Source organism: Triturus cristatus, chromosome 5_1 (assembly GCF_964204655.1).
Source record: "Triturus cristatus chromosome 5_1, aTriCri1.1, whole genome shotgun sequence".
NCBI lineage: Eukaryota > Metazoa > Chordata > Amphibia > Caudata > Salamandridae > Triturus > Triturus cristatus.
Window position 1 is genome coordinate 296612369 of NC_140587.1, and position 13600 is coordinate 296625968.

General features: G+C 41.5%; 1 protein-coding gene across 2 annotated transcripts in view; it reads left to right on the plus strand.

Moving 5' to 3' along the window:
* TMEM65 (transmembrane protein 65) overlaps positions 1-13600 on the plus strand; it is a 240622-nt gene that overhangs the window by 172283 nt on the left and 54739 nt on the right. For both annotated transcript variants that reach the window (XM_085604985.1, XM_085604984.1), the window contains one exon: positions 4112-4154. In XM_085604985.1, coding sequence (XP_085461111.1) covers positions 4112-4154 — 43 coding nt within the window. The remainder of the gene's footprint in view (positions 1-4111; positions 4155-13600) is intronic.

Genomic DNA, 13600 nt, shown 5'->3' on the forward strand with positions numbered 1-13600 from the left:
ATGTTGTCTCCCTGGCCATTTACATTCCACATTATGATATTAAATATGTCTTTGATTTTGGTTATGTTGCATTTTTATTTCTCCATCTTGGTAGGCCAGAGCTAATTTGTGGGTTTGTGCGCAACTTTCCACTCCCTTGTGTTCGCCCCTTCTCTCTCACTACCCTTCCCTGCTTGCTTTGCGTCATCTCCTCATGAATTGATACTTCTCAGTGTATCCCTCATTCCACACTTAATCCTGTGGGCATTAAACTTCCCCCTCCCCACTTTTGACCATCTTTTTGGGTACGCCACCTTTGTTGTGATCTCTACCTATTGTTTATTGGTCTTGCTTGCTTCAGGCAGCTTCTCTCGCCTTATCACTCCTTTCTTTTAAGTCTTCTTCCCTCTGCCCATTCCCATGCCTCCTTCAGCATGTCATAAAAGAATGTTGTGTATTACCTTTATTATAGAAGGGAAGAGGAGCATATATGTCATTTGCATAGCGCAGAGTTTTTTCTTCATCGCGTCAAAGAATTGCCTGCTTCATTACTTGCCAATTGTGGTTTAGAAAGAACATTACATGGAACAATTCAAACATCACCTTTGTGTTTTTTCTAGCTGTCTTTAACACTGTGTCCCTCTCATTATGAAAGGTCTGAAGGAGCTGGAGATGCCCCCCTCCCACCACCCGAAGCAGTTGGGGCAGCAGGGCCCTATGGCCCTCCTCCACCACAAAGCACAGTGACACTTCCTCCGTCTGTACTATTTTTGTCAGCCAGTTCTCCAGGAACAAATCTGGCTGTTGCCCTATACCCTTCCATCTCCATTGATAGACTCATTACACTGAGGTTGCTCCTCCTGGCCCTTCCTTATGTATCACCTACTGTTTTTTAAATGATTTTGGGGAGCTTCCAGGTATTTCTACTTTCGTTTGCAAGGCATCTGGGACTTCTTCAGTTCATATACCCTCTCTTTCATTGCCATCATGCATTCAACAGCATTCCGTAAGTGCTAACGGGCCGGAGCCGCCCACTTTTACTTCTATGGTTACCAGCTTCATCTTACTGCCTGCGTGATTGTCTGTGCCTGTTAAAGCACTCATTGGCATGAGCAGGCTGGTCTCAGCCCGCACCTGGGCACTTCTCCTTTTGTCTGGGCCTTTGGCTTCTTCCTCATCACTCTGCCCAGGATTCTTCTCATTCACCCCTCCTGCCCCCCCATGCCAAGAAACCTCATCACTTTGGATATCCCCTCCCCTAGACTGTCTCCCTAGTAGCTTTCTTTCCCTCACTGGAGCATGTAGCCAGGTGTGTTTGCCAATCACTAGAGCCCTGTTCCTCTGCAAGTCTTCTCCCATCCTTCACCGGGGCGAGGCAGAGGAAGGGGGTGCACGTTTTGCCACTTTTGGACTTCTAAGCCTTTGCATTTTCACAGTTGCTCATCTAGTGTCCAGAGCCCTGCCTCAGTCGCACTCCTGTTGTAGGACCGTTGGGCAAATCCCTCATATAACCATCTAGAATCATACCTACAGTTTTCATTTTGGGAGAGTGATCCACTAATCTCCCTTACGGCAATTAAGTCATTTATTTCTCTGGGTACGATGTCGCTTCTGATAGACAGATTTTTACTGGGATGATTACTGGGGTCTTTAGCAGAGCATTGGAGCATTCACCATCTTTCTTTGCATGTTCCACTCCCACCTTTGTACCGGTTTGAAAAAAAAGTGTTATTTCCATCCTATGGGTCAGTGCACAAGTGCAAGGGATATTTTTGCCATGCGAGGGATGTTTAGGTTGAAGGAATCAGTCTATTCCTTTTGTCATGAGGGTGCATGGAAGTTAAGTTTCAGGGCAACATTTATTTCTTTGTAACCTTTATGCTTAACACGTCAGTTTGCTGAGAAATCCTCAAATTATGAATAATAAAAAAATAATAATTCCACAGATAGAGCTGCTTCAGCAGCTTCAAGGATATATTTGGGGAACCATGTGAAAAAACAGCACAAAAAATGAACAAGGTGAACATTCTTTGGAGTAAATGTCTGTCAAAGACAGGCACAGCACTTTATTTAAACACTTGTGCCCCATACCAACGGGGATGATGAATCAGTAGTATCAAGAGAACTAGGTTGGCTTCAGGTAGTGTAAATTGGGACGGTAAAGTAACAATGCATCAATCCCTCACACTTCTGAATGCTCTTCGTGGTCAGAGTTACCCCAACATCACTTGCATCTTTCACACACCCATCCAACTAAAGGTCTTTGTATATTTTGCTCTGAGATTATCCTGAGTGATATTGCAGTCTTGGACATTGTCTTTACTTTTGACATTTTTTCCAGCTATTCTACCAAACTGTGGTGCTTTAAATATTTTTCTGGTAAAATATAATGAATCGAGTGTCAACAACCACACCGTTGTTTGAAAGTAGTTATATATTGGTAAGTAGAAATATACTTTTAACCCGACAAGCATGTACCTTGATATACATATTCAAGATACAGAGCTAAGAATAGCAAATCTATTTTTTGCCTCTGTGAAATTGTCTTCACAATGTTGTGGTGGTCTATATGCTGGTTACAACTTTTTTTAAGATGATCTTTTTTTCATTATATTCTGACATACAAACTGTGTGGACTGTAGCATCCTGATGCATTCTACAGCACTAAAAGCCCTTATTTTGTTATATGTTAGAGGAATTTTCTTGTGGAAATGTACCTTTTTTAGGGGTACACTATTGCAGGGTCACCCTCTTGTCCACGGGTCCAGAGACCAACAAAATAGAGATCAGCACTGGAGTTGGAATAAATAACAAGTTTATTAATCACTCATGAGTGGGACCACATCCACACAGCACTCTCAAGTGCTGCAAGGAGGTAGTACACTGAAGTCACAGAACACAGGTCTTTTATACAGGTTTTCTGCACTGTAAGCATGTGAACAGAAATAGGAAGAACAAGTTCTAGAAATCGTTATCAGCAAACAAGGGCAGATGAATTACCACCTGGTCAGCAAAATGGGAGAGGGAGCAGAAATGCTTATGGTAGCAGTAAATGGTCGACAGTTAACATCTATGACCAGATGCACTGACAGCTACAAACCCTCAGCACGTACATTGCTTTAGCTGAGTTAGGAAGTCAACTAAAATAGATAACACTAGCAGAGTGAAAAGCCGAGCAGCAGAGGACGGGAGAATTTTGAAGGAAACTAAATGGACGTCACAGCCAAAATGGCTTTAGCTTATGCTAAGTAATAGATTACACATTTCCACAATCTCCTGGTTAGCTAGAGCTCTGGTCATGATACTAACAATTTTTATTCTTCAAATTATAATAGTGTGGCTGGCCTGTTTTCTAAAAAATAATTAGGTGCTTAGATGTCTACAAAATAGCAAGCAAAGGGACTTACTATATCCATTGTTTGGGCATCCGTGATTTTGATAGACTGATTTGGATGCACCTCCTGTGTAGTCCACATCTAAAGTGTAACTTATTGTATTGTTTTAATAAAGGCTATGGAAAACAACTGCTGGCTACTATAGTTGTAGGATATATGTAGTATATAATCTAGAGTTAGTAAATATCTTTATACTCTAGCGTCATGCCTCCAATTAGGGCATGATTGCACAAGGGTACCACCATCTAATTCCGCCTTTCTTTTCAACATAAAAAATGTCACCTTCTTTCTCAGTGTCTTGGATGATAGAAACAGAATATGGAGACAATTATCCACTAAACTTTGCATGAAAGGTTGAGAGTTGGAGCCATGGAGCAGCCATGGAGCAAATAGTATCTTGAGTCACTGTATTGAAGTTACCCGAGAGCTAATGTTGGAGACTTCTTTTGAACCAGTCTGACAGTAATGGGATGTTTTCAGGGACTGTTATATTATATCATCATCCTCCCAGTTGGATATAAATTGTATGACTGTTTCTTAATCCCTCATTTAGACAACATTTTAATGTAGAGAATTGTTGGTTTGTGTAAAGACTGGTTTGACGGTATGCATTACTGTCTACATTTTGTCTGGAAACTCACTACTTGGTTTTACAAAGCCTGGACTCTAGTGAGTTAACATCTTTTTACTTGTTCAATATTCAGTGTGGTTTAATGAAAATATTTATTTTGTTTCAGCTGCTGCCCTAGGAAACCTTGTATCTGATTTAGCTGGATTGGGGTGAGTTTGGTATTTATTATTTATAAAGTTGTGTATTATTTTTATTCAACTTCGAGAAAGTAATTATAGAAACAGATGCACTCTATTAAAAAAAAAAAAAAAAATGTAAACAAATACACCTCATCTGTAAGTATGGCCATATGTGTACTTTTTGATCTTTGTAGTTTTTATAAATGCATGGCCCTTACAGGCTTTGTGCTGTCCCGACAACCAAGTGCTTGTTACCTCCCTTGATGGCATCTGTGTGCTTCTCTCTCTACCACTTCCTAATTTCTGATCCTAGGCCATAAATATCAGTCATTCAGTATGCTTCGGCCTAACTGGCCTCTCATTGCCTCATCAGATCTCCACACATGCTGGTTTTTACATCTCTCTGTCTTGTATAATCTTTTTATTTTTAGGATCTTTGTGCTAGATGTTTATAAAAATATGCTTCAGTGTTGCTCTGACATGTATAGTGTCTTTTTGTATTTGGCAAACAAGGACAGAACTTATCTCCTATCTAAAGAAACAAGAAAAATACCCTGTTGTTTCCGCCTCCCATCAAACCCCAGAATGTTACTTAGTTTATTTCTTATTTTCTCTGTGCCAGACTAGTGATGGAGCTCATTTTGACATTTCAACAGATTGCCTTGCAGGCATTTTTGTTTTCCCTATTCAGAAAATTAATTGCATAATAACCGGTCTGTAGTTAATGCCCGTTTTCCAGTGATCATCAATCTGGTAAGAATAAACATTGTGATAACACAAGTTGTATAAGCGCTGCCATCGTCCTGATCATTGTGAATGCCTGGAGTTTAAATGGGCCAGCATATTTAGTGCTTTGTACGGGGTGACATGTTATCCGGAGGAGACAATATGAATTAAATTCAAGACTTCTGTTAAATTGAATGAGGGTCTCAAACATTTGTATTTTAGTAAATCATATAAGGAGAAGAAATGTTAGTTTGGTCTGTTCCAAAGTGATTCCTGATGGGAGATAGTGAAGGTCTAGACATCAGTACCAATTCGAACATTCCGTCCGTGATGGCTTGCTCTTCTCCAAGGCAGACCATTTTGAACTACCTCCAGCTTCAGCGGATTCCTAAGTCTGTTTTTGCACTGAAGTCCCCAAGAAATAGAACTAAGACTGAAGAACCCTGCATCACCTCTTATTCCCACTCATAGCCACAAATGTTTAAAATATCATCATCCCAACATCCCGGTTGTCTTTCATAGTCTGCAGCTCTTAAATTTGTGATGCCAACAGCTTAATATTTTTAAATGTTAATTGAGTGAAGCAGGTGCTTGTTGGTGGCACTAGGTCAACACCTTTCAGGTGCAATAGTGGTTGAGCAACACAATATAACGTTTATCATGACTGTGAATACTGATTAAAAGACACTAACTCTGTAGTTGTTGAGGCAGTGATGTTAGAGTATCTTGCAGAAGCTGAACCAGATATTTAAGAAAGTGACCGGGCCGTTTCATACAAATGTGCCACACTAAGAAGACCTAGCAAACGCAATTTATACAGATTTCCCTGTGCAGAAATCTCTTAGGTTTGAACATAGCTTGGCATCTGATTTAAAATGGTCATGTACATTGCATAGGAACACTGACTGCCATTATACAACATGGAGGTAGTAAATCTTCTAGAAGTATGTCCTTCAGTAGTAATTCTGCCAGTGGTGAATATACTGCATCTGTCAGGATTTGGTGGAATTTACATCACTGCCCAAGTCCTTGGAAGGCCATGTTTGTGCTATTGAAAATTAAATTTTGTTTTAAAGGCAACTAATACCCATTGCAGCATTTCATAAGATTGTTCAAACAACTCACTTTGCCATCTTTCCTGAGGATTGATGCAACAGATTCTCCAAAGGAGAAAGAAAGCTTTTCCACTAGACGAAACAAAATTGACTGCCTTCTTGTGCCGATTGACAGCATCCAGTGGAGATGGACATTATCTTCCATGCTTTCTGGTAGAAGGAGAATAACATCTGACAAGTGAATAGTAATCACCAGGTCACACTATCTAGTTTATTGAGTTGCATTTTACTATCAAAACCCTCCAACCCTGAAAGGGCCTACATTACCTCTCTTGGGAAACTACTGTTTCTGTAATAGCTCCAGGATTTCCTGCAGTGTTGCACTGATATGCAAGCCAGTGAAAGAGTGTCTGCAATAGACTGTTCAGTTTATCTAAAATGCACTAGGCTCAAGTATTGCTAAGGAGATGATGATGCTGCACACATTAATGCTATCTATTAGTCATTCAGAGAATGTACCTCTGTAGCCTGAACATGTGTGAATACCTCCTAAAGAGCAAAGAGAAAGTGTTCATTTGCAAGGTTGTTTGTCTTGTGCAGCTGGAGCTTCTCTTTATTCCTGGCCGGATGATGGGCACTACTCCATACAAGCTGGACTATTGAATAAGAAGCCTTTGCCCATATACTCTGAAGTTCTTTAATTTCTTTGGCTGAGTAGGTACCAGGCTACAGTCTCCCCAGAAATCTTACTGAAAGTGGTTAGTCCCACCATTAATACCTTTAAAAGGGCTGTGTCCCATTAAACCACTGTCTAAGTCCACTGCTGAGAAACAAATAGGGTAGCTGACGTGTTAACAGGGCCTCAGATGTGTCATATCTTCTCAGAGAGATCACGTATATGGGAGCAGCCTATGCAGAAAAGAAAGAAAAACCACACTACAGTGGGTCATATCTAGTATTTTCCTCTGTACTAAGTCAAATGATTTGAGTGCTTTTTTCCACTTATTTCTGAACAGATGTATGCCTCTTGTGAGTGTTTTGGTCCTGTTTTCATTTGACTAACTGATGTCAAAAGCCTAGTGGCTATTTCAACTTGTCTTTTATGGTAGATGGTCCCATTTTCAAGACAGGGGATATCAAACATACCATAGCCCAAATTTCTTCTGAAGTCTTAAGAATACATCTCCATAGCATGATCTATTTTTACCTCAACTCCCTTATTTCTCACCCTATACCTCTTATCAATATATCATCTACCTCCACTCTCTCATTCATCCCAAACCCCATACCACTACTCTGATCCCCAAAATAACAATTTCTTGACTCTTCCCTGCTCTACCACTCCTTGCATCATCTCATACCTCTTTTACTATTCTGATCCTCCAAAACCAGCCTTTCTAAACACTTCTGTCTGACTCTTCTCCCCTCTACATCCCTTTTACTCATCTCAAGCCTCCTCCTACTGCTATGACCTCCAAAACAAGCAGTCAAAACAAAAAAAGTCTAAATCCTTCCATCTGCTATCCCTCTACTATCCTTTTCAATCCATATAATAGACTAACATGTCCAACTCCTTAAATTAATTTTCATATTTCACAATACTAATTCACCACTAATCCTTTTTGGATTCCGAATTAGCGTGCTACTCGCTAAAAAAGCGCTTCAACACCTCATCAGGGGTAGCAAGTGCTATATAAATGAAAACCTTGTTCCCTCTTCTATCCCTCCGCTGTCCTTCTCAATCCAAATAACTGACTAACACATCCACCACTCAAATTACTTTCATATTTGACTATACTAATTCACCACTAATCTTTTATGGGTCCTGGAGTAGAGTGCTACTCGCCAAAAAAGTGCTTTGACGCCTTGTCTGGAGTAGTAAGCGTTTTATAAATGCAATTACAATACAATTACAATATTGCAGAGAGGCTTACATGTTACCTGGGTTATAGCTCCTAAATGCATCTGTTCGTGACCAAAAGGGTGACCTATGGGTGGAAAATGTGCCAGTCCATGATGGCGCCATGCTGCCCCAGAAATAACGGCGCAGAGCTGCATGTAAGCGGCCTTTACTCAGTCAGGTACAGTCTTCCACTAGTCTCCATGAATCATGCTGGTTCGTGCCTCCCTGATGGCAGTGCAGACGCCACTGGATGCAGTGTCTGGCCTCGATCTTTCTTCTGCTTGCCCCTGACTAATATCGTGCTATCCAGCAGTCAGTACCGGTGTTGTCTTTAGATGACACCCGTGGACATGAGCCACGCGATTCTACGGCAATGTGCATTACTCCCTAATGGACATGCCTTTTAATAGGTCCTGCCTCTTTGAAGGGAAGTTGGTCTCTGCATTGGAACGCTTTAAAGATAGTAGAGCTGCAGTGCACTCTTTAGGGCTGATGACTCCTACCGAACAATCTGCATCAGTTTTGAAGTTTTAGGGGCTTTTCCAGAGGACTGGTGTATAGACATAGAAATGCAGAGTGCTCCATTAATTACCTGTCTGAAGCAAGAAATTATTTCTGTAAATTTACCTCTGCTCACTTTCCGCTCCCATTCATTTACCTAGTTTCTCAATTCGATTCAAATTTAATATAAAAAAAAATGGTCACTGCAACTGGTGTTACTAAACTTGATATTGAATATCACAATGCATCATGAGTGTTCATTTCTCAAAAGTGTGCTATTTCTAAAAATTATGTAATCTCTTTGGCTCTCATAATTGCAAATCATCTGATTGGAATGTTATGGATGCTGCTTGTTCTGAGCTTAGTAAAAGGAGAAAATTTGGATGAAGTCCTATAGAAAATGCTTTTGCTTTACTTGGGCATGTGCAGATGCTGTCTTACTTCATATCCTGCCTTCTCTTGTCATCTTTGATTGGAAGACAAGTACTCGACACATGGACAGGCGGCTCACCTGACTGATATTGTCCTTTGTACGTGAACCCACATTGTTGAGTTTTAATGTGTAGGCTACCAACCTTCACTTCCAGTCTGGTGAATAAAGTCTCCATGGCCATCACTGATGTTTGGTTTCATCTTCTTAATCAGGCCAGTTAGGTCCTCACAATTCAGCTCTCTAGGTAATGGTGCCTCAGATTTAGAACTATGTGCTTCTTTTTAATAACCATTTCCAAAATGTTGGCAGAGGCTACCAACAGACTTTCTGAATCAAAAACAAACAATTTCTTTGACTTCTTAACTTGTTGTTCCCTGAATTTATAATGCTGCTTTGTGGCAGCTAGTAATTGCATGAGCAAATCTGGAGTTGTCATTGGCAGCACGGAATCCTCACATAAATTGGGTTTGGGCATTTTTGGTCAGTAGTCTCTATCCTCTGTTAATATCAAGTTTATGTAGATATTGTTAGTGTGCCAGTTGAGCAGAACTGGCACCAGAAGCAGCCTTTTTAATGCCTCTACCCCTTTGTAACTTTGTGCTCATCTTGCTTTTCAGTTCTGTTCTCAAATTCCTCATAACATTCAAATTGAGGTTCATTATGAAGGTCTGATGCTAGGTTAAATCTTGCAGGTTCTCAATACTTCTGGATAATGGCTTGATCTACTGTATAAAAGGGTTTGAGGAAATCCTGGAAAGTAATGTACCATGGCATCTGTTTTGTGTACTTTTTTTTATTTTTTATAAAGAACATCAAAATGATAATGTAAGTTAGGTTTGAATGGGCCTTTCGATGGCTTGTAATATCTTTTCCATGTAACCAATCTTAAAATTTCCGAAACAAGAAATCATTGTTTCACAAGCTTATTGGGTGTTATGGCTTAAGATTGCTCTTGTCACCTTTTTAGATTTATTTATTCATTTATTTATTGAGTTTTGTATATCCCAAACTTGACCCAAGGGTATTAGAGTGCCTTACAGAGTTTGCACGACAGCATTTACAAGAGTTACATATGCAGTAAGAAAATAACAATATACAATAGAAATTGACAATGGTATATATAGACAATTTAGTTCATAGATCTTTAAGGTTGGTGCACTTATAGGCTGCTCCCCAGTACAAAAAGAATTCGCTCTACTTAACAAGATCTGTGTAACATTCAGGAAGGGCAATGCTTGTCCAGTGGACCGGTGGGCAATAATACTGGCTAATTGCCATGATGATCTGTATTGTGATTAAACACCACAGTGACCCACAGAGTTCTGGTAATAAGAGTATTGGCAATTACTGATTATTCAAATGTTTAGCAGAATGCAAGCTGGCCCTAGGTAAGCAAGTCTGCCAAATTCCTTCAAGTGAAATGTAACAAAAGCTGTAAACTCATTTTGTGTAAGATTGGACTTGGTCCTCTCTGCAGGGTCATCCCCAAACGTTTTGCCTTCACTCTTCTATTTTTCTAAATTAGTTTCTGCTGGCTTTAGGACTCTCTGCACTTTACCACTGCTAACCAGTGCTAAATTGTTTGTGCTCACTCACTTAAAATTGGCTTACACCCATTTGGCATATTTAATTTGCTTATAAGCCCTTAGTAAAGTGATCCACCATATAAATTCCTGTAAATTAAATGTTACTAGTGGGCCTGCAGCACTTATTGTGCCACCCACTTAAGTAACTCCTTAAAACCTCTCCCAGTTTTGCTATTGCAGTCTGAATGCAGTTTTAAACTTCCAATTTGACTTGGCAAAATAACCCACTTGCCAAGCCTTAAACTCCTCTTTTATTACATATGTCACCTCTAAGGTAGACCATAGGCAGCCCGCTTTGCTATTTAAAGGTTGGCACATACTTTGAAGTTTTACGTATCCTGGTAGAGAAACTCCTAAATTAATTTTTCGCTATTGCACAGTCTACCACTCCTATAGAATAATATTGAGTTGCCTTATCGCATTTAATAGGTGTTAACTTTTGATTAGAAGCAAGTAGGACTTTCATGTATTTTTGTTTGAGAAATTGTAATTTAAAATCCTCTTTAATGGTAAAGTCTGATTTTAAGTCACAATTTTGAAAGTGCCCCTATTAGAAACTTGGCATTTTCTTGCCCTACTTGGTGCCTGCAGCCTATTCTTGGGTCACATGACTAGGTGTAGTTGGCAGTTAGACATTGTTTATTCCTCTAGACAGCCATAGAATAGAGGGATTCGGTATGCCTGGCTGAGCCACCACTGGGTGGTCGAGTTGGGCGCAACCCCTTTTGCATATCATTAGGCTTTGCCCTGTCTTCACACAAAGGACTTCTCACTACCTCGTTGTATAGGCAGCAAGTTTGAAGCCAGTGCAGAGGAGGCAGTAAACTTCAAGGACTTCAAAAAAGGAAAACTCTAGAGACATCTACTTCAAAGAAGGCACCAGGTAGGAAAATATAACCCTCAGACCCACTCTTCAATTCACTATATGGACATATGGAAGGATTCTCGGAGGACTGCCTACTGCTGTGGTCTGCTGTGTACTTCAGCATTTGGAAGGACTGCTAGGCTGCCTGAAGCCTGCTTTGAGCCCTCTGAGGCTTGTCCTGCTGTTTGAGCCCTGTTCGTTTGTTGAACCAAGGACTAGCAGAGTGACTCCAAGGGTTAGTTGTATGACCCCATATCAGACCCTCAGTGACCGAAAAGGCTCTCTTCATCTTGAACCGGAACCTGGACCCAGTAAGTCTTGACCCTCCAGAGGGCTTCCATCCAGTCCTGGACTAGTGGAAGTGAGTGGTCCCAAAACTTGGGACTTTGAAACTTTTTGGCAATAAATTGCTCTGAGAACCGTGAGGAGACCAGGACCTACCTGCTTGTCAATCATCCAAGGTGCAAAGCCGGTCAGCCTGACTTTGCGGCAGCTCCCGCTACGTTCTTCTCTGCAGCAGCAAATCCTGTTAAGCAGTCATGCGCAGAAGGGGTATTTGCTCTTGTGGAGCACTCGTGGGCTACAGCTTGCAGCTCCGTCCAACTGGAGGTTTTTGCCTTTCAAAAACTAGACAAAGTTCGAACGTGGAAATCTTAATCGCAGCTTCCTCCATCGGCTCCCGGATGATTCCTCCTCCTCGAACTACTCCTCCTCCTCAAACTACTCCTCCTCAAACTACTCAAACTACTTCAAACTCCTCACTCCTCCTCCTCCAAACTTTACCTTCACGCACATTTTTCCGCTATATTTCTTGTAAGTCCAAAGGTAAGCGCCGACCTGGCCCAATCCACTTCTTGTACTGAGCCGCACTCCATTTTGGTCAGCCATATTTTTCAACTTTGTCCTGATTTTCTGCAAATAGATGTCTGCAGTTGACGCTTTGACATTTTAGGCACTATGTTTTACCTTAAACTTTACATATTTATAACTACTGATGGATTTTTGTTGTTTTGGTACCAAATAATTTATTTGTGTAACACAAAATTCCCACGTAAATATTTTGATACTCGATTTAACTTTTTTTCCAATGCACATTGATTGGTCATATTTTTTCCTTTTTCCAAATTCAATACTTGTCTCACATTTTGTGCACCTGTGTTTCTTGCCTTCAAACATGGAGTTAGATATTGATCCCATTGAAAGCTACAGGATGGCTGGGCTGAAAAATTGTGCAGGGAGAGGGGACTGAAACGAGCTTAGGGCTCTCCAGAGTTTGAATATCAAATAGCCCTCTGAGCCTGGGGGGGAGGCCCTCAGAATGCAAACTTAAGTACAGGAGGATGATGAGGAGGAGGAAATAGAGGCTGAGGAGGGCAACCTTGCAAGAGATCCAGAGCTGGTGGGAGAGGAGTATCTTCTGGCTCTAGCCCCAGAATCAGAGAAGGAGATACCCACATGAGTGAGGTCCCTTACTGGCCCCAGCACAGGAAGCACTGCATGCTTTGTCCCCACCACCCACCTAAGGATCTGGGGGACGAAAGAACTGAAAGAGAGTGATGGTCACAGCTGGTCCAGTTAGAACTGGCTGCAAAAGCAGTGAGCAGAGACAGAGAGAGCCATAGCTCTACAGAAGAAGCAGCTGGCTCTGGAGTAAAACAAACTATTATAGGCTCATGAACTGAGTCTAAATGAGCTAGACCTAAAGCTCAAACAAGCCTCTGAGTGCAGCAGAAATGGTGGCAGCCTTGCCCCAGTCTCCACTGGAGAAGAGAGTCCCCATCCCAAACAATATGGTGCCTACCTTTGTTGTGGGGCATAACATAGACAACTGGTTTGAGGCACATGAGGTTGCCCTAGCGATGCATAAAGTCCCTGAGGAGGATTTAGGGGCAAGCCTTTGGAGGTACATTCCCAGTGAAGGAAGGGATTCCCTGTTAGCCCTAGGGAAGGGGCGCAGGATGAATTGTGCTTTCACAAAGAATGCTGTGACCAGGATATATGTCTTGACCCCAGAAGGATGTAGGCAGAAGTTCATAGACAGCCACAAGCTGCCCAGCAGACCTGGGTGGATTGTATGGATACATTTTGCTAGGCACTGGATGGTTGGGTAAAGGGCAGTAAAGTGAATGATTACAAGGGGCTGTACAATCTGATTGCAAGAGGGCACATGTTCCATCTTCGTTTTACAGAGAGAGCTGTGCCCTCACCTGGATTGTAAGGAAGCTACCTGGGAGTCATCTGGGGGGATTGCCCCTACCTTGTCTCTCCTCCCCAACGCAGAGGTGTCACCTCTTCAACGCTGGTCAGGATCGGCATCGGTGGAACAGTTCTTTACGGACTACCTTCCTCCGCTTTCAGAGGAGCCCCCTGCTATTTTCTACTTGGAACACAGGTATTTTGGTGATGC